The sequence below is a fragment of the Filicampus tigris genome, chromosome 8 (assembly GCF_054856515.1).
Source record: "Filicampus tigris isolate MCC_2025a chromosome 8, RoL_Ftig_1.0, whole genome shotgun sequence".
Lineage (NCBI taxonomy): Eukaryota > Metazoa > Chordata > Actinopteri > Syngnathiformes > Syngnathidae > Filicampus > Filicampus tigris.
In genome coordinates, this window is record NC_141224.1 from 13,415,587 (window position 1) to 13,443,097 (window position 27,511).

General features: G+C 42.8%; 3 protein-coding genes across 5 annotated transcripts; all 3 read right to left on the minus strand.

The window, feature by feature from the left end:
- Positions 1–209: 209 nt before the first annotated feature.
- LOC147143790 (uncharacterized) lies at positions 210–5,034 on the minus strand. 2 transcript variants are annotated; one of them, XM_086039166.1, is made up of 5 exons: positions 4,762–5,034; positions 3,842–4,634; positions 2,315–3,288; positions 2,057–2,086; positions 210–1,626 (listed from the first exon to the last, which is right to left on the minus strand). In XM_086039166.1, the coding sequence occupies exons 2-5, from the start codon at positions 4,281–4,283 to the stop codon at positions 1,066–1,068; spliced, it is 2,007 nt and encodes a 668-aa protein (XP_085895292.1). In that variant the 5' UTR covers positions 4,284–4,634; positions 4,762–5,034; the 3' UTR covers positions 210–1,065. The 2 variants fall into 2 exon arrangements, with proteins under 2 accessions (XP_085895292.1, XP_085895293.1); XM_086039167.1 differs by lacking the exon at positions 2,057–2,086 and having other exon boundaries at positions 3,842–5,033.
- Positions 5,035–5,736: 702 nt separating this feature from the next.
- Positions 5,737–12,330, minus strand: znf576.2 (zinc finger protein 576, tandem duplicate 2). Its single transcript, XM_086039341.1, has 5 exons — positions 12,028–12,330; positions 11,013–11,190; positions 9,183–9,298; positions 7,706–7,849; positions 5,737–7,345 (listed from the first exon to the last, which is right to left on the minus strand). Exons 2-5 carry the CDS (start codon positions 11,158–11,160, stop codon positions 6,470–6,472), a joined length of 1,284 nt encoding a protein of 427 aa, XP_085895467.1. The 5' UTR covers positions 11,161–11,190; positions 12,028–12,330; the 3' UTR covers positions 5,737–6,469.
- A 1,150-nt stretch (positions 12,331–13,480) lies between these two features.
- Positions 13,481–26,940, minus strand: znf576.1 (zinc finger protein 576, tandem duplicate 1). Of its 2 annotated transcripts, XM_086039025.1 has the most exons (11): positions 26,804–26,820; positions 25,921–25,973; positions 25,158–25,605; positions 24,032–24,541; positions 19,913–23,361; positions 19,553–19,820; positions 18,674–18,865; positions 18,515–18,592; positions 17,089–17,266; positions 16,643–16,817; positions 13,481–16,551 (listed from the first exon to the last, which is right to left on the minus strand). In XM_086039025.1, exons 3-11 carry the CDS (start codon positions 25,573–25,575, stop codon positions 15,340–15,342), a joined length of 6,480 nt encoding a protein of 2,159 aa, XP_085895151.1. In that variant the 5' UTR covers positions 25,576–25,605; positions 25,921–25,973; positions 26,804–26,820; the 3' UTR covers positions 13,481–15,339. The 2 variants fall into 2 exon arrangements, with proteins under 2 accessions (XP_085895151.1, XP_085895150.1); XM_086039024.1 differs by lacking the exon at positions 25,921–25,973 and having other exon boundaries at positions 26,804–26,940.
- Positions 26,941–27,511: the final 571 nt, after the last annotated feature.

Genomic DNA, 27,511 nt, shown 5'->3' on the forward strand with positions numbered 1-27,511 from the left:
CATAACCTGGCTAGTCAATATAGATATGTTCTGTGTCAAAGCATTTAAGCATTTTATGACACGAAATTAACCCTGTAATAGATACAAAAATTTATATAATCATACATATTTACATGTGTACAAAACACGTATTTGTTCTAGATGACCTTGTAATTTGTTCTGCTCTTTGCAGACAGATAATAGGTCAAATGTTATTTACAACAAAAACATCTCTCCCACAAGTCTTTATTTATGCTACGTTATGAAATCAGTATGCATTGAACGACATTAAACCTCCAAGAACAAATGTTGCATAAAAAATACCACATGCAATTAAATGCAAGTCCCAAGCACTATTCCTGAGTAGAGGCTACATAAAACTGACAAATGATATTGTGATCATTAGCAACCTTTATGTCTGTGCTTCACTCTTAACCTCATAAGAAAGATACAGTGGTTATTCTTTGTTCTTCTAACATCTAACTGCAGACACTTCAGCGACAACTTTCTCATCATTCACACAGAACAGGCATTTTAAGTTTGTATTAACTGCCATAATATACATGTATTGCAAACTAAATAAAACATGACAATATGCATGCATTTTTTCAACAATCAGTAAAAGCGCTATGTTATGATCATCTACTTGCAGACTTTGCATGAAGAAACAAACGTACTTAAACGTGACGTTGCTGCACTGCACATAAACAAACATTATTTCAAGTATTGCAGAATAGGAAACCCAGTTTACATATGTATTTCAATTTTTCTCGTGTAAAAAAATGTAAGAGAAAAAATCTTGCACAAATTGAGCATGAATTGTAACGGTACCATTTAACACACCAAGATTTTTTTTCGTTTAAATAAAAAAAGATCCTAGTGTGCCAAAGATAGGAATGTTTTTATTAAAAGAACAAATGACCTAAATGATACTAGTATTGCTGAGGACACAAAATACTAATAGTAATAATAATAATAATAATAATAATAATATGAGTCTGTTGAGTTTAGACATTATATTGTATTATTGCCTCTCTTGGGTGATTATAAAAAGTCCACCTCCATTTTAATTTCTCCCGAAGGCCTCTATGTTGAATTAGCAGGCTCAGTTTTTATTACGGGGGATGTTGTCGAAAGATCCATAACACTGTAGTTGTTCAATTCTTGTCTCGTCGCTTCTCCTGACACCTCATATTCCGCCGACTCACGCTTAACCACAGGAGGAGGTGTTGGATTGGATGCTTTCTTGGATAAATCCATTGGCTCACACTCTGCATCTTGGATAGTTGGCCACATGCCGAGGTGTTGATCAGTAGGAAACCTGTTGAGCGCTGCTAAATTTTGGACTTCAGGGACTACCTGTGCAATCTCAGGCGGAAGTGTCAGGCCCTCCACGTTCGTGGGAACAAACAGGACGAGATTAGCACCAGGTGGTGGCATTTGGTCAAGGGTGAGCTTCCAGCAGCCATCTGAGGTAGGATCGTCCCCTGTCGCGAGCTGCAGAACTGCAGATTTGGTGACAGGTGCAGCAGTGTTGTTTTGCAAATTAGTGGGCTCAGGGAGTCCTTGTGCTGGATTCAGGGTATCATTTTTGGAGGGAATTGTCTCGAGCTTCTTTTTCGATGAAGAGGGTTTCTCTGTAGGAGTCTAAATTGGGACAAAAACAAAAATAGCTGAAGAGGGTATATGAAACATGAAACTTTTTTTTTTTTTCAAATGAGCACTTCCTGTCAAAAGAAGACATTTTGAAATTTATGGAAAGTACTATGTTTACCATCAAAGTCTGAGAGAAATTCTATCTTGAAAATCAGATGCTATGAATCCGTAAACAAGTCAAACCAATCCGACTCAAGTTACGGTAGATCTCTTGTCAATGAGAAGAACTTGAAATTTGTAAGTTGAGTTTGATGGAATTGTGCATTAAGTAGAATAAATTTAATTTGGTGGTGCTGGGTGTCATCTGTGTAGCAATAGTAGTTTGTTGAATTTCCAGAAAATATGGACAAGGGAATGTAAGTAAAATTGAATGGAAGGGGCCCTAGCACAGAAGTCTGAGGAACACCATGATGAGAAGTACCAGGATGGGTGGATTTGAGCTTGATAAAATCTGAAAAAAAAAAAAAAACGTAATACAACCAAGAAGATAAACTTTAATTCAAACTATTAAATCAAAAGTGTTCAAGGTCGTTGCATAATTATCAATTAATTTTGCAGAATTAATTGTAGATTAATTATGTGTGGGAAAAAAAAAATCACATGCAACCAGCAGAGGTACTGCTGACAATCGATTGATGTAGAAAATGCCATCAAGTGTCCATCCCTTGTCCACACTTACCGCAGGTTTGGCAGGCTGGGGTGTTGTTTGTCCACATGTCTTCAGGTGGCTCTCGTAGTTCTGCTGATGGGGAAAGCCCAGTCCACAGCTCTGACAGAGGCAAGGAGAGTTGCCAGCATGGCCGCCCATGTGGGACATGAGCAACAAGGCCGAGCGGAATCCCTTCCCACACTCGGCGCATTTGAGGATCCTTTGGTGAGCTCCGGCGTGTTTCTTCAGCTCCGCGGTGGTGCTAAAGCTGAGGCCACACTCCAGACATCGGATCTCGTCTCCTTTGGCGTCACAGCTGCCCCAGCAGCCGGTGTCCTTCTTGTGTCGCAGGAAGTCCCCCTGACTTGAAAACTCTCTCAGACACGCCACGCAGTGGATGCGCCAGGGTTCGCACTTGTGCAGGCGGTAGAGCTTGGCCAGCCGGAAGTGACAGCGGCACCTTATGCACGTGTAAGGCAACAGGCCGAGGTGGGAGAAGCTGTGTTTGAGAAGCGAGTCCTTGTTGCTGAAGGTCTCGGAGCAGTCGGTACATTTATAGATGCGGTAGCAGGCCTTCTTCTGGTGGCGCTTAAGGGATTTCGCCTGGGTGAAATGGCGGCCGCATTTTTCGCAGATAACTTCTGGCATGGATTTGTGCAACGCAACGTGATGTTCACAGGCCTTCAGGCTGGGGAACACGCGCTTGCACAGGTCGCACTCGTAGAACTGGCTCTCAAAGTGAGTAATGGACAGGTGGTGCTCCAGAGATTTGTGCGAGGCAAACGACATGAGGCAGATGCGACAGTGCGGCCGGTCCGCCTTGCTCGGGCCGTGCGTGCGCAGGTGCACGCGGTAGTTGTGGATCTGCGAAAAGCGCTTGCCGCATTCGGCGCAGCAGTACGGGCGCGCTCCCGTGTGCAGGTTCATGTGGTCCTGCAACTTGAAGTCTGAGGGGAGCCGCAGCCCACACACACTGCAGACGTAGTTGCCAGAATTTCCTGACTCTGTAGAGAAGAGAAAGTTGGTTCAGGTGTGAGATTGTCACATTCTTGCCTTTTGTTCAAGATAATAAAAAATGACGATTTTGCCGTTAGTGCAAAAAGTGCAGTCCATTGTAAACTAGGACCTTCTGCAGCTATAAAATGTCGCTAGGTGACTGTACTGCTAAGAACCACAGAACACCTTCCCTGTTCCTCTGCATTACACATCCGTTAACCATCTTCAAAAAGTGAGTAATTTTGGTTTATTTGAATTTTATTATACAGCAAACCCCTGCTATTCGCAGGGAATAGGAACAGAGCCCTGCTGCGACTTGTGAAAAATCTTAATTGATGCCACCTCATCAAATATTTAAAATTGCCTACTAATAGTTTAAACTGTAAATGTACCACAAAATATGATTCCAAACAGCAAATACAATTTCAAACGTATCGCACATTTCCTTAAAAAATGACTACCAGATGATTTTTTTTTTTAGGTGTACATGCACATGCAGCAAAGACTCTTTGTAACTTCCATGAACAAACCAGGCTAAATACAGTGAAATGCACCCCCTACCATTGTCGAGCCCTTCTTCATCCTCATCCTGATCATCTTCATCTTCCTGGCAGACCACTGAAACATCACTGTCATCGGTGTCGCTCTCCTCCGGTTGCTGTAGAGGCTCCGGCCGTTTGTTCACATCAACTTTCAGGGGGGTCGCCACATCACCAGCCTCCTGTCCACTCTGTGACGATTGTAACTGTTGACTTGGTGATGCCCGGAGACCAGTTCCTTCCTGGAGCCCAGGTGAGGCGTGGGCCTGTTGGGCTTTGAACTGCTTGGATGGCTGCCCTTTTAACAGCTGGCTTCCTCTGGGTGAGTCAGGGGTCGCCAAAGCAGGAGAGGGGCAAGGCGACTGTGAGTCGTCACATGACGTAGAGAGGCTTTCTTGACACTGAAGGACGTCAGGAAAGCCCAACTCTGTCAGTTGGATATCAATCGTGTATTGTACAGACATTGTACCAGCCGGGTAATGGAACACAAAAGCAGGTAGTTGGTTTAATTTCGTCAAAATCACTGTAATGCGATTTCGTATGACACAGTTGCTGATGCACTTGACTTCACTTACTGCTATCTGCTACAATTCACGGCCCAAACGGAGTCTCTGACCCAAGGCAACGTTCAGGCTTAAATGTCCCTTATCCCATAAATGTCTGTTTCACCCGAAATGCTCCTTTGTTCCTTAATATTTGATGATGTCACATCGGCCAATCACCAGGCCTGCCCTAAACGTCCAACACTCAAGAGCCACAGATAGTACCAGCACGCTCTTCCTACATACTTGTTTTAAGAAAGTCTTTAGCGGCACCTGTCAAACAAATAGACGGGATTAAATCCTCCTAGCGTGGCCTTTTCCCCACATTTGCTTTGTTGAAATCATCCTTGGAATTCTGGAATTCCAGCAGGAGTCCACCTGAATGGAGCACGCCGCTCACCTGGCAGAAGGACTCGCCGCTCTCGTCTGCTCTCGGCGTACGAGCCGAACAGGCGACATGGTCTGTTTACTTGTGTAAATGGCAGAAGAAATAGGAAGAAGTCCCCCAGAGATATGAAAAAAAAAAAAGGATTAATTTTAACGACGCAAATACGGTGAACGCTCAACTCTCTTGGCCGAGTTGGGCAGCAATGAAAACAAGTAAGGCACCACAAAGGCAGGAAGTAGCCGTGGATACGAGAGCGCACCTATAGTTCCGGAATGGTATTACATAACTTAAAGGCCTCTACTGTGTTCTAAACGGTTTGTCGACGAAGTCGTTTTAACGGCGTAATTGGTCCACAATGAGACATAATCCCCACCCATTAATTAATTTTCAAAGCTGCGTGTCGTGGGTTGCAAAAAAAAAAATACTATCCCAGTTGCCTGGGCGAGGCCTACACTCTGGTCTTGTCGATCACAGAGCACGTTTACACAAATAACCATTGACACTCACACCTGGCAATTTCGACTAGTCTTAATTTTCTTAAATGACTCTAAAGCGCTGTAAAAGTTTTACAATGTAGATGGAACTACACACAAGAAGGTATACGTGTTAAGCACTAGCTGCCTTCATCGTAATTTCACGTTTGTTCTATTTAAGGTTGTTATTTTAAGAATGAGTGTTTTTTGCCGGTTAATACAGTTTATTTTTGCTGATTGTGCCTGTTTTTGGTTTAATTTTCGACTTAATGTTTGTGTAGCACCTTTTTAAAGAAGATAGCGAGGGTTGTATATACCATGCGCTGGAAGCAGACACGCATCTCTACAATAACTGGTTGCCATTATTTTCAAATTCCCAGTGGGAATAGAACTATGACCAATACCATCCAGTTCCAAACCCTGTCGATGATCTCGTGCCACAACATGACTAATCACAAATGCATATGTAACATGAGAGCATTGTGATGACTTGAACACAAAGAATACAAATGACTTGTTCAAAAGCCTGCATGGGCTATATAGCCTGTTTTATTTTGTATTTGCACTGTCCAAACACAGCAGTGGGAAAGAAACAATCCAGAGAGAAGACACTTAATATACATTATTTACTGTGGGACTCTGAATGCATGATAGAGCCGTAAGTTTCATTCACGAAATGTCTATGACAGTAATTCATCTCAGTGAAAAAGGAAAGGACAAGTCATTAGAAATCATGATTATAGTGGATCAATTGTCCACATTGAACCTAGAGCACTCAGCAAACAAAAAGTTGCAGAATCTGTTTAAAAAAAATGTAGGCATGTTAATTTAGATAGAGCCATGATCAAAACATTAAGTGTAAAAAAATACATATGAACCAGACAGAGGCTGTACATTATTTTGACAAACATTTAAAACATGGCATCTAATAGCTTACAAAGTATGCACTTCAAATCTTATTTGTTAACGAGAAAAAAAATAAAATTCACACCACACATTTAAAAAAAAAAAAAAAAAAGCTTTTTTTTTTTTTTTTTAAGTGAATCAAAACGGTCTATGTTTTTACAAATCAACTATTGTTTAGTTAACAGTAAGGAAACATTTATCTAGTCAATGAGATGTCCCATGTAAGATACAGCTTGAAATCCAAACTTCCTACAATGACATTTGTCAAAACATCTTACGAATTAAAATCCTAAAACAAGAGGAGGAGACTTCTTGTCGCTTCCTCTACCTGCCAGTCACGATTATCTTTTGGGGGACTCTGGCTGCTCCTCGGGGTGGGTCTTCTGGTGAGCTTTCAGCGTGCGCTCGCGGCCAAAGCTCTTGCCACAGGTGGGGCAGGCAAAGCGGCCGACGACATGCGCGCGTGCCATGTGCGCCTCCAGCTGCTCGGGTCGGGCAAAGCTCTCGTCGCACTCGGCACATGGGTGGGCTTTCCGGACCGTGTGCTTCTCCTTCTTGTGAGTGCGCAGCTGAAGTGAGCTGGGAAAGGCGAGGTCACATTCAGGACACGCGTGCTGCCTGGGCGCCACAGCTTCCACTTTAACTTTGGGCGCCACAGCCTCCACTTTAACTTTGGTCTCCTTTGCCGCTTCATTGCCATCAGCTGCCGTGACTTCTTTTTCCTCTGCTTCACATTTTACAGCTACTGCTGCTTTAGGAGGGCGCCCTCGTTTTGCTCCGCCTACTTTTGCTTTCTCCTCTGCAGGGGCCGTTGGCGTCTCAGGAGTGGCGCCTGCATTTGCCGCCTCCCCTTCCTCACAAACCTCCGCCTCATCTTTCTTCTTTCGCTTTCCCCTTTTCTCAGTGCTTGCCACCTCCTCGATCTTGACTTGCCGTCCGCGCTTCTTGGCCGGCGCGGCGCTGCCGTTGCACTGCTGGCCTTCGGGATACTTCTGCTCGTGTTCGTTCAGCTCCGATTCGCTGTTAAAGCCCTGGCCGCACTTCTTGCAACGATTACTTTTTGCGGGCTCGTCCAGATGCTCGGCTGTCTCAACATCGGGGCGAGGATGATGGGCCAGACGATGTGTGCGCAGCATCGCCGCACTCCTGAAGGTTTCGTTGCAATCTTTACACGGCAGCTGCTTCTCTGGACACACATGCCTTCTGTGTGTCGTGAGCTGTGAAAAGGAGGCGATGAATTACGTTAATGAAAAAGTATCGTATCCATCCTTGTATTTTCTACACCACTTGTCCTCATTTTGGGTCAAAGGTGAAACGGGGTGATTACAGCTGACTTTGGGCAAACACTTACAATTTTTTTTTTTTTTTACACCAATTTCAGTCATGTTTTAATGTTCTTTGAACGGAGGATGCAAGACTACTCTGATGAACCCCAGTCAAGCACAGGTAGCACATGTACACTTCACAAGGCCAGAACCAAGATTTGAACCCAAAACCTCAGAACTGTAAGGTAGACGAGGTACACTGTGCTTGCCTAACTACAATACTGTAAGAAAAACATCTAATATTGGGCTCACTTCAGTGAATGTTCTGAAGCTCTCCTTGCAGTGGGCACATTTGAAGGGCTTGTCATCCTTGCTGTGCGTCGGCTGGTGCAGTGTCAGCTCCTCCGATGATAAAAACGTGCGGTCGCACACGTAGCACGTAAACAGCGTGTTGCCCTGTGGATGAATGACACAGAAGATTAGGATTCGTTTACTAAAAGGATAACAACATATCACAATATTTTCCCGAGTCGCTTTCAGGAAAAATTGTCAGCGTGATCCAAAAAGTTGCGAAAGATAGCAACCAAATTGGCACCACTTGACGAAACTAGAATTCTCTCTGTTACCAGATATGTAACTGCAAACTGCGTAGGGCCATTTGAAGTATAGAAAACGCAAAAAAAAAAAAAATGAAAAAAGAAATTGTATAACAAGGCTCATACTTTCTTCGAAGCACTAGTGTCTAAGTTAGATATATGAAAGGTTTTACATGTACATGTCAGGTGAATTAAAACCCTTCACCTGCAGTTAAAAAATTATATAAATTGTTTCTGACAAATAAACTCAATAAATTGATTTTTTTTTCCCGCTTCACTCGAGCGGGTGGCTTTCTGTAGCTTGCTCACTCACGCAACGGCTCAAAACTAGGTCATGGTACCACTGTATTTCATAGCGAATCCTGAGAAACTTTGAAACCCAGTATGTCAGGATCCCTGTGATACACATAAAAGCCACGGCATTTCCTCAAACTAACTCAACTGTCATTATTTATACAGAAATTAATTATTATAATTATTTTCTTATTGATTACAAAAATACATCAGAACAAATAAAAGGTATCACTCTAAGGCTCTCAACATCAAGCAAAGCAGCCAAACTAACTGAAGTGTTGCGCAGGGTGGGGGTTTGGCAAGTCATTTTCATTCATGCCCATCCGTGAGCATCTCATTTTACTGTGATTCAAAATTCAAATTGTCATTCGCATCAGTAGCAGAAAAATGTGCGAGCTTTCACAAACACAACATTTTTTTCCGGATATTAGTGATATTAAGGGAGACCTTCAAATACAGTATACTGCTTATTGTGCCTTACAGTAATATTTTATATTTATAATTTCATATGTACCTGTGGTTGGAAAGCAAAGTGTCAGTCAATTAATGGGGCGATTGATCATTGCCAACAAACTAAAATTATCCACACTCCCTCCGATATTCTCACTCATTTCCTCTCTTAAGAGGCAAGCTTCTTTCTTGACAATCCTGCTATGCTTTTGTGGTTCAATAAATCCCGTTACAGGGTTGCAAAAATCAAAGTAAACATCTTACTACTAATAGGAGCCTGCTACTCTGCGTTTGAGTAAATAACTGACCACTTTATGAGGAAACTGGGTATCCAAAATAGACAAGGCGTTATGACTGAAAACTCGTGTTACAACACATTACTTAAAACAGGTACAGAAAATCCAACATTGACTAAGCCAGACTTGCAGAAGATTATAGAGAAAGCACACCTGTTGAAGTTGTTGCTTGTACTCTTCCCGGTGGCTTTTCTTCATGTGTCTTTCCTTAGCTTTGGCATTGCAGAAGGTGATGAAGCACTGGAAACACTGCAGATTCTCATGCTGGTCTGAAGGGCCGAAAGAAAGGCAACAGGTGAGAACCCCAGATAATCGCCATGTTTATCGTGCATTTGAATCAGATCTGTTTAGATATGATAGCTAGCTGCCAACAGATGTGCTTGTCACCTGAGGCTAAAGGGCAGTGCTTAAGAGTTTTTCCTGCATATAAAATTTGGGCCATCTCCTGCTCTAAAAGCACTGACATCATTAAAACGGTTATTTGAGCCACTATGCTAGTTATAGTTGAATGTCTTCTTTCACTGCAATTGAGGGGTTTTATCAGTTGGAAGTCACTCTTAAAAATGAAAAGCCTATTATATATTAGGCTTGTCACGATACTAGAATTTCAACTTCGATACGGATACCCAGTTCAGTATCGATACTCGATACCATTTCGATACCACACGGATTTATTGTAAAACATTTTTTGCATTATCTCGTATTATTTTTCACTAGAGCTTTATTTTTGAGAAGTTCAAGGCAATACAATAATGCAGCTGTTACTGAAAACATGCTACTGAACACTTGGCTAACCTTGTCTTGCTTTAGAAAGAAAATATAAATGACAAACATAACACTGCATTTTATGGGCAAGCAAGGAAGTCTATCTAATCCAAGCAGTCTATGTAAACATATGATGCATATGTATGTACAGTGTTTCTGTATATGCTGCAGCTGCGTATGCTATAAACTAAACATTAGCTGGATATGTGCATTTGAGTTTTGAACTTGTTGGTTCAATGTTGCCATTAGACGTACTTAGCCGATTCTGACTTGGGTCATGAGCCGCAACGCGTCATTCTATGGCTCGGCCGGGGCCGGCCCGAGCAGGATCAGCGACCCCGCGATGGGCAACCGCTGCTACCGCGGCGGCTGCTGGGGAGATCCGTGGGAAGGGCCGGGCGCACGCTCAGAGAAGTCGACGCCGCGGCTCGTGCTTGCCAGCCGGTACGAAGTGAGCGGAGGGGCTGACCGAAAGGACCACGGCAGCTCGAGTGGGGGCGAGCTTCCATGCTATTGCGACACAGCTTTGGCTGCAGGAGCACACTTTATTTCTTTTTTTTTTTTTAATAAATCGGTCATACTTTGTTTGTAGCTCATGCGCGCGGCTAACTAGGGAGTTGACGAGCAGTCTGCACTCGGCAGAGCAGGGAGGGAGGGGCGGGCGCACGGGGCAGGCTTCGGTGTGTGTGCGGGAGCAGCAGACCATTAGGAGCACACGTTGGCAAAGCGCTGTTGGTATCGAAGTCGGTGGTTTGGTATCGGTAACATCGATACCACAGCAAGCTAATATTGTATCCGTTCAAAATGTTCAGTATCTAGTAAGTACCGAAGTATCGATATTTTTGACAAGCCTATTATATATTAGTCATCTCACTGCAGAAGAGGGCAGTGGCTGACCTTTGCGGAAAGAGATGAGATCGGTGGAAAGGGTCGGTTTTATTTTAAGAGATCAGCCAATCACAGATCTCCCCAAATTAAGGAAATCGGCACCGATCCCATCTGATTGATTGTGCTCCCCTCGTCAGCAACATTGTCATTTTGACAGCCAAAATGTTGAAAACAAAACACACGGCACCAGAAAGACTTAACAGCACAAATATTAAGAACAAATATTTTTTATATTTATCTTCCTTTGAAAAGAAGGGAGAATATTGACATCTTTTAATTTCAGCTTTTACTGATTCAATACAATGTGTAGTAATGACATATTTTACTCACAGGGTTGAGCAGTGGGTGCAAGAGGTCCATTCAAAGTGATGGGCCGTTTGAATGGCTCCACCGGTTTTTCAGGGGGGGCTTGTGGGGTTGTATTTGGCAGTCCCCGTCCCATCACAATATCTTCAATGTTTAAAATGTCAGAGTCCATCGTGGAATATTAGGAAGCCACGGTGAAATCCTGCACAAAATATTGAAAGTTAAATCGTTGGTTGCCGAGATCTTTTTAACCAACTCTCACAATATTAACATTAAATTGCTACAAATTGGTTTTATTATTATTGTCTGTAGATTCGCCATGATCCAGAACACGACCATCTGCAATTGTTGACTCTTCATGATATTAGTTGAATTTGTACATTTTTTCTTGTTTTCTGTAAACATTCAAATTGTTATTAGGCTTACGATACAAGTACAAATCAAACCCTCGTTCCGTACGTTTACGTTTAAATAAAACATTCGCGATGTACCGAATATTCAAGGTGCAAATAATTAACGACACATGCTGCACTCATAAACGTGTCCACGCATCTACAACGTATTAACAACGTAAGTTTATTGGGTTGTTTTATTTCTGCCGCTTATCTTTCAGTTCACGTCCATTCGCGTTTCAGCCTTCCTAGGCCGCTAGCGTGCCCGACTCGTTAGCCCCATCTAGCAAGCACGTTTAATCGCGATTATCTGCACATTAAATGCATATTCGTCTCCTTCTGGGGCACTGCAAAGAAAATGTGTACATATACCCTTAGTTAGTGGTCATATAAGTAAATAGGCGCAAAAATGCAGTAATAGCAAAGTAGCAAACCAACGTAATGCTAAGCTAGCATTCTAAGCTCGGCTAGTTGGCGCTAACAACACAGAATGCCGCTCAAAGAGGATCGTACACTTTTCGTGCATTTGACTAAGTTTGCCCCCATGGATGGCGGCTACAAACATATTTGCAAATGATTGCCGTAAAAGCGAACACCTATAAACAATGGGTCATTTTCAAAATAACAATGATTGACAAGTACTTTACCTCAAAGCGCTGTTTGAATTTAGTTGGACTGACAGACTTGACCCCCGAGAAGTAAACGCATCGAACCGATTCGGACACTTCCTGATGCGAGACCACAGCCGTTAAGGACAACTAAGATGGCTGCCGTCCCTAACCACGAAGTAAACTAAGAAAATCGAACCGTCAAGCAAAACAAATTCAAACTGTACGCACGCAAGTTTACAAGGAGTATATGAAACGTGCATTTACAATTGAACTCAAGTAAACGGAGAATGTAATTAAAATCGTTCTGTTATTTCAGATTCTATGTGGATATTCGATCACGTGACCAAAGTTTGGTGACGACATTCATTGGAGAATCTCATTGGTTGCCTTCTTTTAAATCAAATGTTTACACTACACACGCTCTGATGGATTCTGTCTGTACAATGTGCAGAGGGACAATACCACTGTCATAGCCACAATATTTTTTTAAATTACAGATTTAAATTGCGTTTACGCAGCGGTTCTCAACTGTTGTCACCATGTTTTCAAGCAGTTGAGACTTGAGCACATGTTCAGTGTATTGTATTTTACGCTTACAAGTTCAACGTGTAAGCCCGTCACAACACCTTATTGAGAAACTGACGATGAACACAACAATTGCATGTTCAAAAATAAAAAAAACCTGAATCACAATTGGCTGCACGGTGATGAGCATTTCGCACATCCGCTTGAGGTTGGCTGTTTGAATCAGGCTCTAGCCTTTGTGGAGCTTGCTTGTACTCTCTTCAGATACTCCCGTTTCCTTCCGTGTTCCAAAAACATGCACTCTAGGTTCATTAAAGACCTTAGGTGTGAGTATGAATGGTTGTTTCTGACACATGCCTGTCAAAAGACTGCTATTATTTTTTTTTAATATCCAGCGTAAGTATCCAATCCGATACTTACGTGTTTCACACTTCAGAGGGTCCTCAGTTTAGGATTTGTGCTGACAAATTTGTACTGGTTTAAGTCAGAATGTTCTGTAGTCTTTCAGTACCCTATAGTAACTTATTAGAAAAGTCATAATTAGAGTATATGAATGAAAAACACTTCTAGGCCATCTATAAAATACAATCTAATGAAAAACTAAGTATGGCAATAATTGAGCAAGACTTGTGACAATACAAAACAGTTCATTGCCGCCATTCGTAACCTCACAGCAATGTATGTCACTACTGTCGCACATTAAGGAGCCTCTGTAATTTTTTTAATAACCAATCCACGACCCACTTTTGGGTCCTGACCCACCAGTTGAGTACCCCTGCTCTATAAGTCCAATGTTGTACAGCACAGGTGTCAAACTCAAGGCCCGGGAACCAGATACGGGCCGCTAAGGCAAATCATGTGCAGCGACTTCAAGTTTCTTCCAAATTGTCTTCACTTTAAACAACACTGAGATATTGCAAGCATTTTTTTGTTACCAATCCTTCCTTTAAAATAAACAGAAAAATAGTTGGACAATCATTTACTGGCTTCTGATTTCTAAACTAGTTATTCCACAAATTTGTTGTGTACACTCTATCATGTAACATAGATGTTTGAAAAAAAAAATACATATGGACCATCAAGTGGTGACCAAGTAAGTCAACAAATGCTGATTTTGAATGATACAAGTATGTTCATGGAACGTTTTCCGGTGACAATAGGAAAATAAAGTTTAAATGATGAACAAAAATCTGGCTGAATTCCATGGCTGATTTGTTATGCATTTCCTGATAATTCTGCATTACTTTTCTTCAATGCAACATTATTCATTGTCACAACTACCAATCTTAAAAAAATCCCATTTAATATTACATACCACCAGTAAACTAAACAATATCCACAATTCAGAAACATACACATTGTTAATTGTTAAATAATCATTAAAAAAACATGATAGACAAACATACGTCTTGAGTCAAATCCACCATCTTCAGGCAGGTAAATACAGCAACACCTTCACAGCAAATACAGCCTTAATAGTGTGCAAAATTGTTTGAGTAGGAAACTTATACACTCTTAAAGATGACATACTGGACAATTAGGTTTTTTTTTTGTTCTTACTTCATAACAGAAATGTTTCAGAAGCACAACATGGCTAGTGCATTGTGAAGGAGGAATGACAGAACAAACCAGACAATATAGACTTATTTAGGGTTGTTTCAATATTAGATTCTCCTTTACTGGTTAAGGCCGTCGTGTAAAGACATTTTCCCAATATCGCCCTAAAATACAGACTTTCCCAAGAGTGGCCTCCACCAAAAGATCGCATTCTCTAATTTATTGCCGGCTGTACCATAAATAATATACACCCTGCCTTCAAACAGACACCATGTCAAGGGAAGAAAAGGGATTTTGTGGCACTACTGGGTAGAGCACCATGTGTCGCAGCACGGGTCTTTACCACAACAGGTCACCTGCAGAGACCACGTGGCATCTGCACAGTTGTTTATGATTGATTTCAAAGAGTTGCTGCATGCAACATTGAGCTGGAAAGTTTAACAAAGTTTCCAGTTTGGACACACAGAAAAATCTTATTAAACAGAGTATCAGTGATTGATGGAAGTTGTAATACAATCGAAGATAAGATTTTAGAATCATGTTGCACTAGTGTTTCAATTAAGGATCATTACCTAAATAAAAATGCATCTGTACAAATAAAGGCCTCTCTCCAAATAAACTTATGGGACGCCGGGTATTCAAATAACAGCCATTGCATGAGGAAACCTACATTAACAACTATGAATAAATAAAAGGGGTCGACTGGTTAGCACGTCCGCCTCACAGTTCAGAGGTCGTGGGTTCGATCCCGGCTCTGGCCTCCCTGTGTGGAGTTTGCATGTTCTCCCTGTGCCTGCGTGGGTTTTCTCCGGGTACTCCGGTTTCCTCCCACATTCCAAAAACATGCTTGGTAGGTTAATTGGACACTCTAAATTGCCACTAGGTGTGATTGTGAGTGCGGATGTTTGTCTTTGTGTGTCCTGCGATTGGCTGGCAACCAATTCAGGGTGTCCCCCGCCTACTGCCCGAAGACAGCTGAGATAGGCTCCAGCACGCGAGGATAAGCGGTATCGATAATGGATGGATGGAATAAATAAAAGTAACTTATTTGGGAAATGTATGTAGATCAGACAGTACTATATGTACTGTCGCAGTGCAAAAGTGTATGCAAATTAAAAATAAATTAAAAAAAGTCACTAGTGCTGTAGTGTTTGTTTGTGTCGCTGTCAATTTATGGATCTTGTGACGATAGTGGTGACCTCATCAAACCCTTAACCACCAAACTAGTTAAATACAGAAAAGTAAGACTGAAAGGACGGTCTGGTGCTAGAGGTTTCCTGAACTTGCCTGATTGTGGAAATTCAAAAAGCAGTTGTGGTTGCGCGAGATGCAGAGAAAGACACAGCACTTGAGGCATAGAACTCGCGATGTTCTCTGACAGTCGCCAAAACGACACCTGCCGCCTTCACCCTCGGCTAGCTGCTCTGGCCAGTGGCCTGAACCGTCGTACCGTGTTGCCGCGTCTGGGAGGGGGCTTTCTTCTACTGTGCCGGGGTTAGGTGGGTCAGTTCTAGCATGAGCTTTTGCTGGGGGCGGTTGAGGGAGGACAGAGTTCTGAGGGTCTGAGCCGCTGGAGTGGATCAAGGCTTTGGCTACTGCCAATCTGAAGTCCATCAGAGACAAAGGTGCTGATGTGGCTATGTGATCACGTCTGTACAAGAGCCAGGAGTTGACCAACGCCATATCTGTGAGGTACCAGAGCACAGCGACAGGCCAGCCCGCTGGTGAGGTGGAGACTGGAATGGAGTAAAGATTCAACAAATCTCTGTTGAGGCGAGCCGCCGCCTGGGCTTTCTCAAAGTTATTGATGAGAGAAGCAATGTTTCTGCGACCGTTTCCTGCCGTGGAGAGAATGAAGCCGCGGTGCGACCTGCGCAGCATCAGCTTGCCGTCCGAGCTTACGAACTCATCTCCGATGTGGCCCTGTGCTCCGCCCACCCGGCCCGCACCGTGGATCCCAGCCACTAGGAGGCGCTCAAGCATGGCGGGAGTGGAGAGTTCTTGCTTGCAAAGGAACACAGTGCTGCCTTTGGGGATCATTTTCTCAATGGTATCCTCCTTATCAGATAGATCCGCTTTCAGATCCACATGAAGGAGCAAACCGCCAAATCCAATCAATGTGGTGCTATGTAGAGCCAGCCTGCTATTGTGCACTTTACCAGTTAAGGGAATTAAATACTGATCCACTGCAAAGTCACCCTGTCTTCTAAGTGACTGGCAGCCTTCTTGGAAACGGCACAATAATGGCACAACTTTCCACAAAGGGTCCACAGAGTCATTGGACAATCCCATTTGGACGCTCCTGTTAGCAGGATTATGAGAAATGTCAATACGAGTTCTTTCCCTCGTATTACTGGAGTGTGGATCTTTAGCAAGCTTCAACAACTGCGACAGTTGAAGGAAGCGAGAAAGTAGCATGGCTTCCGCAATCAAGGGCACTTTGGTCAAGTCGTCCCAGTAGAGCCGTGGACTGGGAAACTGGGGGAGGAGCGAGGTCAAATTACATTAGTTCAGTTGCATTTTGCATCTACCCGTGACAGCCGCACAAATGACAACTGGATGCGCAAACCTTCAAAGTTCCCATTGCAATGTGGATCCCAACAAACTGGGCGACTTCCCTCGCGGTGACGCAGTCAGATGTTTGATTGGTGTAGCGGGCCACTTCCACCCAGGTGTCCCAGCCAAAATACCTGGAGAAGTACTCAATGGGCTCGCTGGTCTCTGTAGTTGTTGCTTTAAACACCCTTGAGAAAACACAGGGAGGGGCGGGGGGCGGGGAAAGCATAAGCACTATTGGAACATTTTAATGAAGTTTTAACTTTCTTATATAATTCCTATAACCCATACCAAACTCTAAAAGGCTTAAATTGTAATATAATAATCAGAACAATAGTGCACTATTTCCACAAATGGTCTAATTTTCACAATGACATCTAATAATATTTAATTCTACATTTTTTAATGTGTATTATAGTGAAGTATTTCTCTTTGAAGTGAGAAAACGTTGCTCCTAACGTTTGTGTTGTTACGTCTGGTCGTGTGCAGTCGCCTTGGTTCTTGGAGAAATAGGCCAGTACTTCTGCTTCTGTGTCAACATGAGGTTGCGACAACTCAAAAACTCTTGCACCTTCTTCATCAGAAGTCTGGAGAAGGAAGCTCCGCATATCTGGTGGATGCTGACATTCCGTTTCGGCTGGGGGTTCAAAGTTGTCCACGGTTAATGTTTGATTGTTGAAACAATGTTTAAGTTCAACTACCGGTAAGCAGAGCTGGCCATTCAGTCCCAGGGGTGGAACGGTCTGTCCCTCCGTCCAGGACGGACGCCGATTTTTGGGACGGAGGACGGCGGATGACAAGATTTAAAAAAGGGACGGACCAAGTCCGTCCCACTAATCGTCCCTCATGCATGTGACGTGGTCGCGAGGCAGCCAAAGTTCATCTCAACCTACTCGGCGAAATGGGCATGACGTAGGCCTCCCTGATGCTGATTGGCCGCCACGAGGCGAAGAGGTCTAAAAAAAGGTTCATTTGTTTTAGCCGCGCCGAAAGGACGGACTTTCAGTGCTTCATTCCGCATCCCACCTCTCCAAATGCATCACCCACGCTGCCCCGCACGCAACCACGCCCGCCTGCGCTAACTTAACTTAATTGAACCACGCCGCCAGATTCAAGTGAACATTCTCAGCGGCAGGAGCAGCACTGAAACTGTGCTTGCGCGATTAGTTTCTCAACACAGGGACCGATGGTGTTCCAGTCAGCGCTCCAGAAGCGGAGGGGAAACCACCGATTCAATCAGCAACCTGAAGGGCTGACCAATGGAAGAGCTCCCTGGACTGGGCCTCTCCGCCCATCCGTTCAGAGACTGACCTCTCTCACGTCCGCTGCATTGACATATAAACAATGACCGCTGGTAAATACAGCAGTTACATTACAACTCTCAACACGCTCATTTTGTCTCTACATACATGTGGTGGCAAGCGGTTCATCAAACCGTTAACCCAGAAGTGGGTACCCATAAGGTAAACGGATTCGAACAGTAAATTAGCCAGCTAATGAGCTTTAAATAAACCTCTGCCTTTAGCATCCCTCCTGCGGTGTAATGCACGGACGTTTTTTTCTTTTTTGGTGGGTGGGGGCGGATGTAAGGATGGAACCGCTTTAAAAGGATGAGGGCGGACAGGGTCGGAGGACGATTTTTATGAATAAGGACAGAGGGACGAGGACGGAAGGGTATCCAGTTCGAGGACGGAGGACGGACCGGTAAAAAAAGGGTCAAGTGCCCAGCTCTGCCGGTAAGTTTAGTTTGGCAAATTAATGCATCATTTGATTGGGTTTAGTTCCATACATGCTGGACTCTACAACATGTATTCATACAGTTCCTCAAATGGACATAAATACATGTGTGGAGGAGTCTCCCGTAAGTCAAGAAGAGAAAACAAACCTTGTCCATCAGCAAAGTCATCAACATCCATCATTTCTTGTCCTCTAAAATCATGGTAGTCATGCCGAGCGTCTTCGTCTGTGTAAACATTGGCAGTTCAAAAGGTCTTCCTTTAGCTTTAGTATAGTAGGAACACAACTGAAAACAGCCAGAACTCACATAAAGGACAGGCTGTGGTTGGATGTAGTGTCTGTCTAACATCAGCGGATGCTTCTGGGCTTCCACTGTCCGCGTGAACAGCACCCAGGGGAAGTTCCCTCTCTTCCGCCTTAACCGGGTAGAAGATGCACTGCTTGCTGCTTAAGTCAGGGGACACACGGCAGTCGCTGGACGTCTCCTCAGTGTCTGAGACTGTGAGAAAGCAAACGTCATTTTCTGAACAAATTGATATTTCATTTATTTCAGCACACAAAGTTGAAAGTGACAAGTTTTGTATTTTTTGTTGTATTTGCATTCTAAAACATCATTTATTCATGAGTTGCATGCTGAGTTGGAAAACAACACTACAACACTTTCTACAAATTGGTAATTCCCCAAAAATTAGACTAAGTCCAAATATTTTGCTAACGTACATCGATTTTTTTCAGGGATCTATCTATACTTGAGTATTTTTTGCCCCCAACAGCTTTTTACTTTTTCTCCCCACACTTGAAAAGCTACACAGATCTGTACTTTCTATTTTTAATTTTGTCCAAATAGTCTCAACTTCTTTCAAATTCGGCGAATGAGAAACAAGTGAAAAAAAATTGAATGCAGTCAGGTTAGATTCAACCACGGTTAAAATGTAAAACCTCTATTGGATTTTGATCGTTTATGATCATGAAAAGGCTGAATCAGGTTTGTTCTGTGTGCACTGCCAATAAAATGTAACTGAAATTTTAACTCATTGCCAAACATTTTCAGACCCTCTCTTACCCTAAGTTTTGAAAAAAAAAAAAAGAAAAAAAATATGAATAAATTCCTGGGATTGAATTTTGAACATTTGTCAATGGCAGTGAATTGAGTTAACATTGTTACTATTCTGAAATGAGTACTTACATGGGCTGGCAGAGTTTCGGTCAGTGACTTGCTCCACATTCCATTGCCTGTGTACGCTATCCGGTGTGGACCGGGCCTCATTAAGCGTGATTCTACTCTCTTGCTTCACCAGAACTGTCTGAATGTCTCGGTTCTGTTGTGGCTGCATGCCAGCGACCGATCTGTTGCTCTCTTTTTGACACGAGGGTGCGCTAAGCGGTGGATCTGATGTGCTCTCCTCAACCTTGATCACAGCTTGCGTCTCATTTTCAGCAGTGCACTTCAAATTCTGAAAATTATCATTTGGAAAAAAAAGCATTCAAAGAATTATAGCCCCGAGTTTATTGAACGCCACATCCAACAACACAGTTGACCTCTTACCTGTCTTTCATTCATGCCGGAAGTCATTAGGTGAAGCTGCCGGTTAGCCAAGCCCGGTTCAGCTGTGACGATCTTCTCAAGATAAATTCCTGGACTCTCCCTGTCTGGATCTCCCTGAGATACACTGGATTCATCCAAAATAGAGGGTGTTGGGGGAATAATAATAGCAGGAGAAGGGCCTTTATGGGGCTCAGGTAAGGGATGAATATCTGTCAGGGAAGTCTCTGCAATTGTGTCATGCTCATCATTAATCTCTAGTTTTTCATATATAACCTGACAATCCTCCTGTTCTCCCTCAAATTCAGTTCCTGTGACTGCACCTGGTTCAGAACAATTCCTAGACACTTTTAGATGCGCTCCTCCTTGTCTTTTACCTCCCTTTCCCACATGCTTTTTCTTCTGGACTAACACCTCCTCTTCCTCATCTTTAACTCCTACTTGTTGCGTGGAGCAAGACACCGACTGCAAAGTTGTGACATCTGTTGCTTGATCATCAGTTGTTTTTTCAAAGCTAATTGCTTCTGAATCCGCAGCTTCGACTGAATCCCTTTGTAAAAGGTTGTCTTGAGGCAAAGCCACACCGGTGCTTTCATTGCACTCCCCAACGGTAACAAGTTCGACATCGACAATAGCATCTTTCTTGATGTCCTCTTCTATGGGGGCCAGGTGTTCAGATTCTAAAGAGAGGTTCTTGGGCATATGTTCTTGCTGTTTGTCTATGGACACCGCAGATTTGTTTTGATTCATTGAAGCGGTGCTTTCAAAGAGAGGATCCATGTTAGAAGTCTTGCTGTTTTTGATCGGATCCAACGGTTTTGGAGATATAGGAGTCTGGACACTACCTTCATCAGCAGGTAGAACAGGTAAAGATGGAGATGGAATCAAAGCAGGAAATGAAACACTTTGTTCCCTGTCCTCTAATGCCATCTCCGGTTCATTATCCCAACCAGTGGTCGGATTCATCAGTCGAATAACTCTTTCTTTGTGGTGGACAGCTAATCTGGAGACCCCTTCAAAAACGTTCCCATGAGTGTATGTAAGCTCAGGACTTTCTAAAATATGCACCATCGCCTTGTGCTTCTGAAGGGAGGCAACTTCATTGAATATCTCCCCACAGTTTTTACACTCTAATGCTCGCTTGGAATGCGCGGAGGTTATCACCCCTTCAGTCTCCACGTTGGAGGAAGCTTTGCGTTTTCGACCGGTCTTTGGCTTGACAAGTTTGGTTTCAGGCGTTTGATGGGATGTATTTAGAAATGAGAGCAATGAGAGAGTCTTTTGGCTCTTTTGGGGTTTCCCTTTTTTCTTACCAATTTTGCTGGGATTATGTGTAGTCTTAGTTTTAGGGTTTGCTTGGTTGTCTTCGCTGTGATGTGCTGGGTTATCCCGAGGTGAAATTTCTTGCCCAGATGTTTTGGAAGGGTCCAATTTGTGAACCTTCAGCTGGGGCTGCTTATGACCTTTGAGCAAAAGGAGAGAGTCTTGTGTTACTTGTGTCCCAGGTGACTCTGCTTGGCCTTTGGCTTGCTTGGTTTTTGGGCTCATTGTGTCTTCCTTTTTCTTTTGTCCTTTATTTGTCAGCTTTGTTACCTTTGTACTCTTGGAATTACCTTTTTGCGTGATTTTAGACTGAATTTTCTTTTTAATCGCAGGCTTTTGTTTACTGTTATGCTGATCCCTTGCCGCATTTTCTTTTTTCATTTTTTTCTTGCTTATTTTCTCTTTTCCTCGTGAATCGTTGTTTAACGACGACATACTGACCTCACCTGACGATGCCATGTTCTTTGCTTTTTTACTTTTCGTAGCAAGTCTTCCCTTCTTCTTTGATGGCACTTTATTATCCAACAGATTTGTTGCCGGATTGATCATGGGTTCTTTTTGCGGGGACTGGCATTGCTGAGAAGGCACTCTTTGTTTTTTGTTTTTCTTCTCTTTCTTTTGCGGGCTTAAGTTAACAAGATGGGACTTTTTTGTCCTTTTGCGTTTAGCGGGTTTGCCATCACTTTGTAAATCTTCATCAAGTATGGATCCTATCAGTTCTTGCATATAACCTTGTATGATTAAGGCCCTGGCTGGCTTTCTTTTGCGTACTTTCACAAGTTCTTGAGCTGACATTACATTCATAGGTACCTCCGAGGTCTGTGGTCCCTGCTTGCTGGATGAATGTGAAGGGACCTTTTTAGCAGAAGTATTCATGACATCAGACAGACTTTCCACATGATCCTTTTCCTCCTTTCGACCAACCAGTAATTCTTCATCTTGTGTAGTTTTCTCTTTGGACTCCTGCGGGCCTCCGCTATCGGATAATGAGTGGACCTGAACTTCACTGACTTTTAGACTCTGCGATTGAGCCTTCTCCCGCGAGTTGGCTCCAGGTTCTCCTAAAGCGTGTGTGGGTACCTGTGGTGAGGCAAAAGTAGAAGGGCAGAGATCTTGCTGAGTTGTTTGCAAAGATGTCAGGTTCTGCTCAACTGCAGGAGCCAACAATGGGACTGTGCTTTGAAGAGATGTCAAGTTCTGCTCAACTACAGGCCCTAACAATGGAACTGGTGAGCCAGTATCATGCTCATTTACAATACTTTGATAGGGAATTTTCTCCAGTTCAGTGGTTGGTACCAATGAAGGGGTTGGGATTTCCAGTTGTTGCTCATTCTGTGATTGCTGCTGCTCCAAAGTTGGTGTCAGGGCAGGGGTTAGTTCTAATATGACAGTTTGCTCAAGGTCTTGCTGGAAGTCTGTTCCTTCATTATGGAAAACCACTGGCTTAAATGTATTGTAGTTCGTTACATTAGTCCCAGGTTGTGGGTGAATTTGATGCATCACCTCTTCCTCTGGCTCCAATCTGGGTTCACTTTGAGTGACACCAATTGCCAGGCTTTCACCTGACACAATGTGCGAACCCAAGTCTGAGAAGGGCGGGTTGATGAACTGTCCATCAGGTGTAATCGGTTCCAGTATGATCGTTTGCTCCATCGGATCACAAGAGTTGTTTGAAAAGTCTCCTTCCACCATTTTCGACACCACCGGTGTCAATTCTATAGAATTTGATTGGAGTGGTTTGAGGTTTAAATTGACTGATTTGGACAGCTCGGAGATCTTCTGAACTTCCAATGGTGGAGCGTGAGGAGGCACTTGACCCAAAATCACAACTTGGTTTACCTTCTGGACATTTCCCAAAGATTCAATAAGCCTTCGTATTGGCTCTGTGTCGATATTGCCGTCAACTTTCTGAAGAGGCCCATTGGGCTCCAACTGTAGCAATGACGGCTGGGCAACGGATATCGGCATTATTACAGGAGCAAAGTGATTTGTGTGTGACCTCGGTCGCATGGGTTTATCAAGTGAATTGAGTGATACACTGTGCTTGTTTGTAAGATGACGAAGGCGTGTCTTGGGACTCTTGAAAGTTGCCTTGCAAACAGAGCAGGGATACTTGGGTGTTAAGGCATCTAAAGATAAAGGAAGCAGAACACATTATTGAATTTGATACGTTTACACCATTAAAAGTACAGTCATCTCTCCCCATATCGCGCTTCACTTTTTACAACTTTACTGTAACGTGGACTTTGTCATACATTATCCAACTTTATTTCACAGATTTTTCACTATACTGTGGGATTTTGCTGTGATTATTTTTCTTCACAGACTGTTACTGCACAGCGATGTGAAAAGTGAGGCTCGGGACCCCAAGTGGACAAAAATAATACCTGCACATGCATCCAGTTTTAGAATATCATCGCTGTCCTGTGAAAAACACGCATGTCCAATTTTGGAAAGGTTTTAAATTTTCACATTAATGTGGTGTCTGTAATGCGGTAACAGCATTCACGTAAAAATAAGAAACATAAAAAAAATGGACATAAGTGTTTTTCACAGGACAGCGACGATATATATATATATATATATATATATATATATATATATATATTATATGTAATATATAATATATACTTGTATTACATGTGTGCCATACACACACACACACACACATATATATTAATAATAAAATAAGTACATGGTTGCTACTTCGTGCATATCATCTATCACACATTCCTGAACAAATAACCCCCGTGAAAAAAAAGGGATTACTGTACTGTGCATCCCATTACGTTCTCTTACCAAGCTCTTTTTTCCGTTGTGCTTTGATTTTGGCATCTTTCCTTTCTTGGGCACCTTCCGGCAAGTGGGACAGCATATGTTTCTGCAATGCATGGGACATGCTAAACCTGCTCCCACACTCCTTGCAAACATATGGTCTCTCTCCAGTGTGTACACGACTGTGGTACTTCAGCAGTGTTATTGTTTTGCATGTTTTGCCACAGTCAGGACAGTTGTAACCATCCTGCACGATGTGCACCTTTTTATGAAGCTTGAGCTCAGATAACCTTTTAAAGGCCTCGCCGCACAGAGGACACTTGAAGGGTTTCCTTTCGACGTGGGTTTTCTGATGTGCCATGAGCTCGGTGGAGTTGGTGAAGTGGCTATCGCAATGATAGCAGGTGAAAAGTGAGTTCCTCAAGATGCACTGCTCATATTCGACTGGATGGCTCAACTTCAGGTGGCGCTGTTTGCTCTTGGAGTCACTGAAGATGATGTGGCACTCAATGCACTGCAGGGAGAGCTCCGAAGCTGAAAAACAGCCCAAGCTCGTTTTAGAACAGAGGGAATTCTGAATTGTAATCACCATGGCTGAGATTCAAAAATTCAATTATTAACCACACATTTGAGTATAGAGTAGTGTCAAAGTTGGTTAAGAAGTGATGGCTCCCCACAACTGTCATTCATTTGTCTAGACCTGAATGGTGAAACGCCACAGAAAAACCAGAGCGTAAGCAGCGCTACACAGTATGTTGGATGCACAGATTAGCATTAGCTAACAGTGTTCTCAATATGATAGGAATGGGGGGTATACGTATTTACATTTGGCGATATGTCCATTGCAATATCCACCACAACTTTGGGTCTGAACAGTAACTGACAAGTGAAAGTTGGTGGCTTGTTACTGCCTCCACAAAATAACAAATAATCTATAATGTCCTGTAGGGGCTCACATGTGCATTTTCAATTGTGAAACTTGTTTTGAATAAAGTCAGTGTTATTTGCTTTTTATACAAGGGTCGGGGGGAAATTCATTAAAATTGGAAATCAGATTTTTGTAGAAAACAAATGTGAGATTTCACTTGAAGCCCACATCAATCTTGCTCAGTGTTAACAAAATGACACACATCAATGTCAAGTAACTCACATGTGAGCGGCATAACCAACGGCTTGGTCATGTCCATCTTCAGAGGATCTACCATGGCCTTCTTGGAGGGAAAACGTCTCTCCTTTTTCTTTGAGTTTTGTTCTTCAGTTCCAGCATCTTTGTTTGCGTTGAGTGTCAACTCTGATGGAGGATTTGTCTTTGGACCCTGACCCACCTCCATCTCTTCTTTGTTCTCTGAGGGTTCAACGGCCCCCACGGCTTGTTGAAGAGAATCGTCTGCGAGTGTTTTATCAATTTGGGTCCCGTTGGTCTCTTCAACAGATGCATGCCTTCCTTCTTGTGCACCTGCTTCACTTGGTGCTGCCTCAGTAGAATCAGTGTCATTGTCCGGTGGACCCAGGGCAGTTTGCGTGCTCAATGGGTCTGGCCGACTCTCCTCATGGGCTGGGCTCAGCATGGCTCTTATGCTGCACTAGTTCACACGTCTCTATGGATAAAGACACAAATAGGATGACTATTATTTTGTGAATACTGAAGAACTTCCAAACATTTGCAAAATTCAGGACATGTAGGAATGTATTTCCCTACATTAAACACCCCCCCCCCCAAAAAAAAAAAAAATCAAGTGAATGAGACATTCAACAAAAATATGTCTCATCTCTCCTGTTCCAAATGTAATATAAAGATAGATGGATGGATGGATGGATAGATAGATAGAGAGAGACATTTTATATTCCAATAATTCCCAAATTCCCATATTTTAACAATACAATTTCCAAACCAAGAAATTGTACATTATTACCTCTTCCAAATGCATTGACCAATTCAAGCCATTCCAACTTCAAGTGTCACATCCTACAAATTAACAACTCAGTTAACTCCACAGCATTTCACTTCAGCATCAGGTACTCGCACACGTTTCTACAGATACTGCATACTCGAGTAACTGCATTAACCGTATATGATCAAGCAAGTTCAGGTCAGGTGTTTCTGAATGCAAATAAGCCTAAAATGCATGAGCAGTCCAGGCCGGGTATCGTATATTTAAATAAAGGTTCAGAACAAGTGGGATCAATACAAATCAATTAACGCATGGCGTGCACACGACCAATAAATGAATTTTGTTAAATACGTTTTTTTAGTGTACATAAGCACATGATTCTAAGTTTCAATCATTCGAAAGAGTTTTGAGACTTCTACGCACAGATTTTTTTAAGAGGTCCCTAGTACTCTGCAGTTGCGTAAATAAACACCTGCAGCGAGTATTTGAAGAAATTCTGCATTGTAGGGGGGGGGAGACATGTCTGATTATTTGGACCAAATGACCTACTTGTGCGTATCTGATAGTGTTTGTGCGTTATCCAGATGGCCACAGGCAGGAGAATGAATGGGATAATGCATTTGTATTACAATAGACGAGTGATGGGAGGTGGCGCGCAGCTGTCGGACATATCTAGCTGGACTTAAATGAATTTACTTGCATCAGTGTAGTACTGGGACCGAAACTAAAGATGCAGTATATTTTATCTGCACATATGACGGTAGTGTAGTTAGCATAAATCCAGTGATTTACTGCGATATTAATCCCGCTGCGATTCACTAAAACGCCCATTAATAAAATTCTGATCGTTTAGGACGGTAAGTGTATGATAACGAGTGTACACTATGATATAAATTAGTGTTACCTGATCTGAATTGTCCACAGAAACATCACAACGTCGTTTCCTCACAAAGCCCACAAAATTGGAGGTCTTGAAGCATCAGCCTTCGTGACGTCACGACCGAGTACGAGGGGCAACCAACGAAGAGGGAAGGGGTCTTCTTGTTATTGAGAAGTACCGCCACCTACTGGACCGGAAGCGAATGACATACAATCACGCCCACTTTCACACGATTGACAGTTTAAAATTGTCACTGAAATGTTGGTATGTGGTAGAAAGCCGGAGTATCCCACGCGAGAACATGCAAGCTGAAACTGGAGCCTCAGCCAATTCTGTGCATTTTTTAAGACATAGTCAATGAAATAAACTCCTCTTATGAACTCTTATCTCCAGTGACAAGCTATATACTGCTACTTTCATACAATATTGGTGTGATATTATGAATTACCCCCCATCTCATTGTCACTACTATACTGCCTACTATGCACTAATTGTACAAATCGAACAGTAGAAATTATATTTTGCCGTACATTGAGATGTATCATTTGACTGCAGGTTGTTTTTTCTTGTTTGATTTACATTTAATCCCTCTTCAATGTGAATATTTACAGAGCTGGGCATTTTACAAAAAAATTTCGGTCAGTTTATCGCCTTCCGCCTACAGCCGGTGCACCCTTCCACCGTCCTTTTATCCGCCATTTTGTGCGGCCGGAAAAAATAATACCTGCCTAT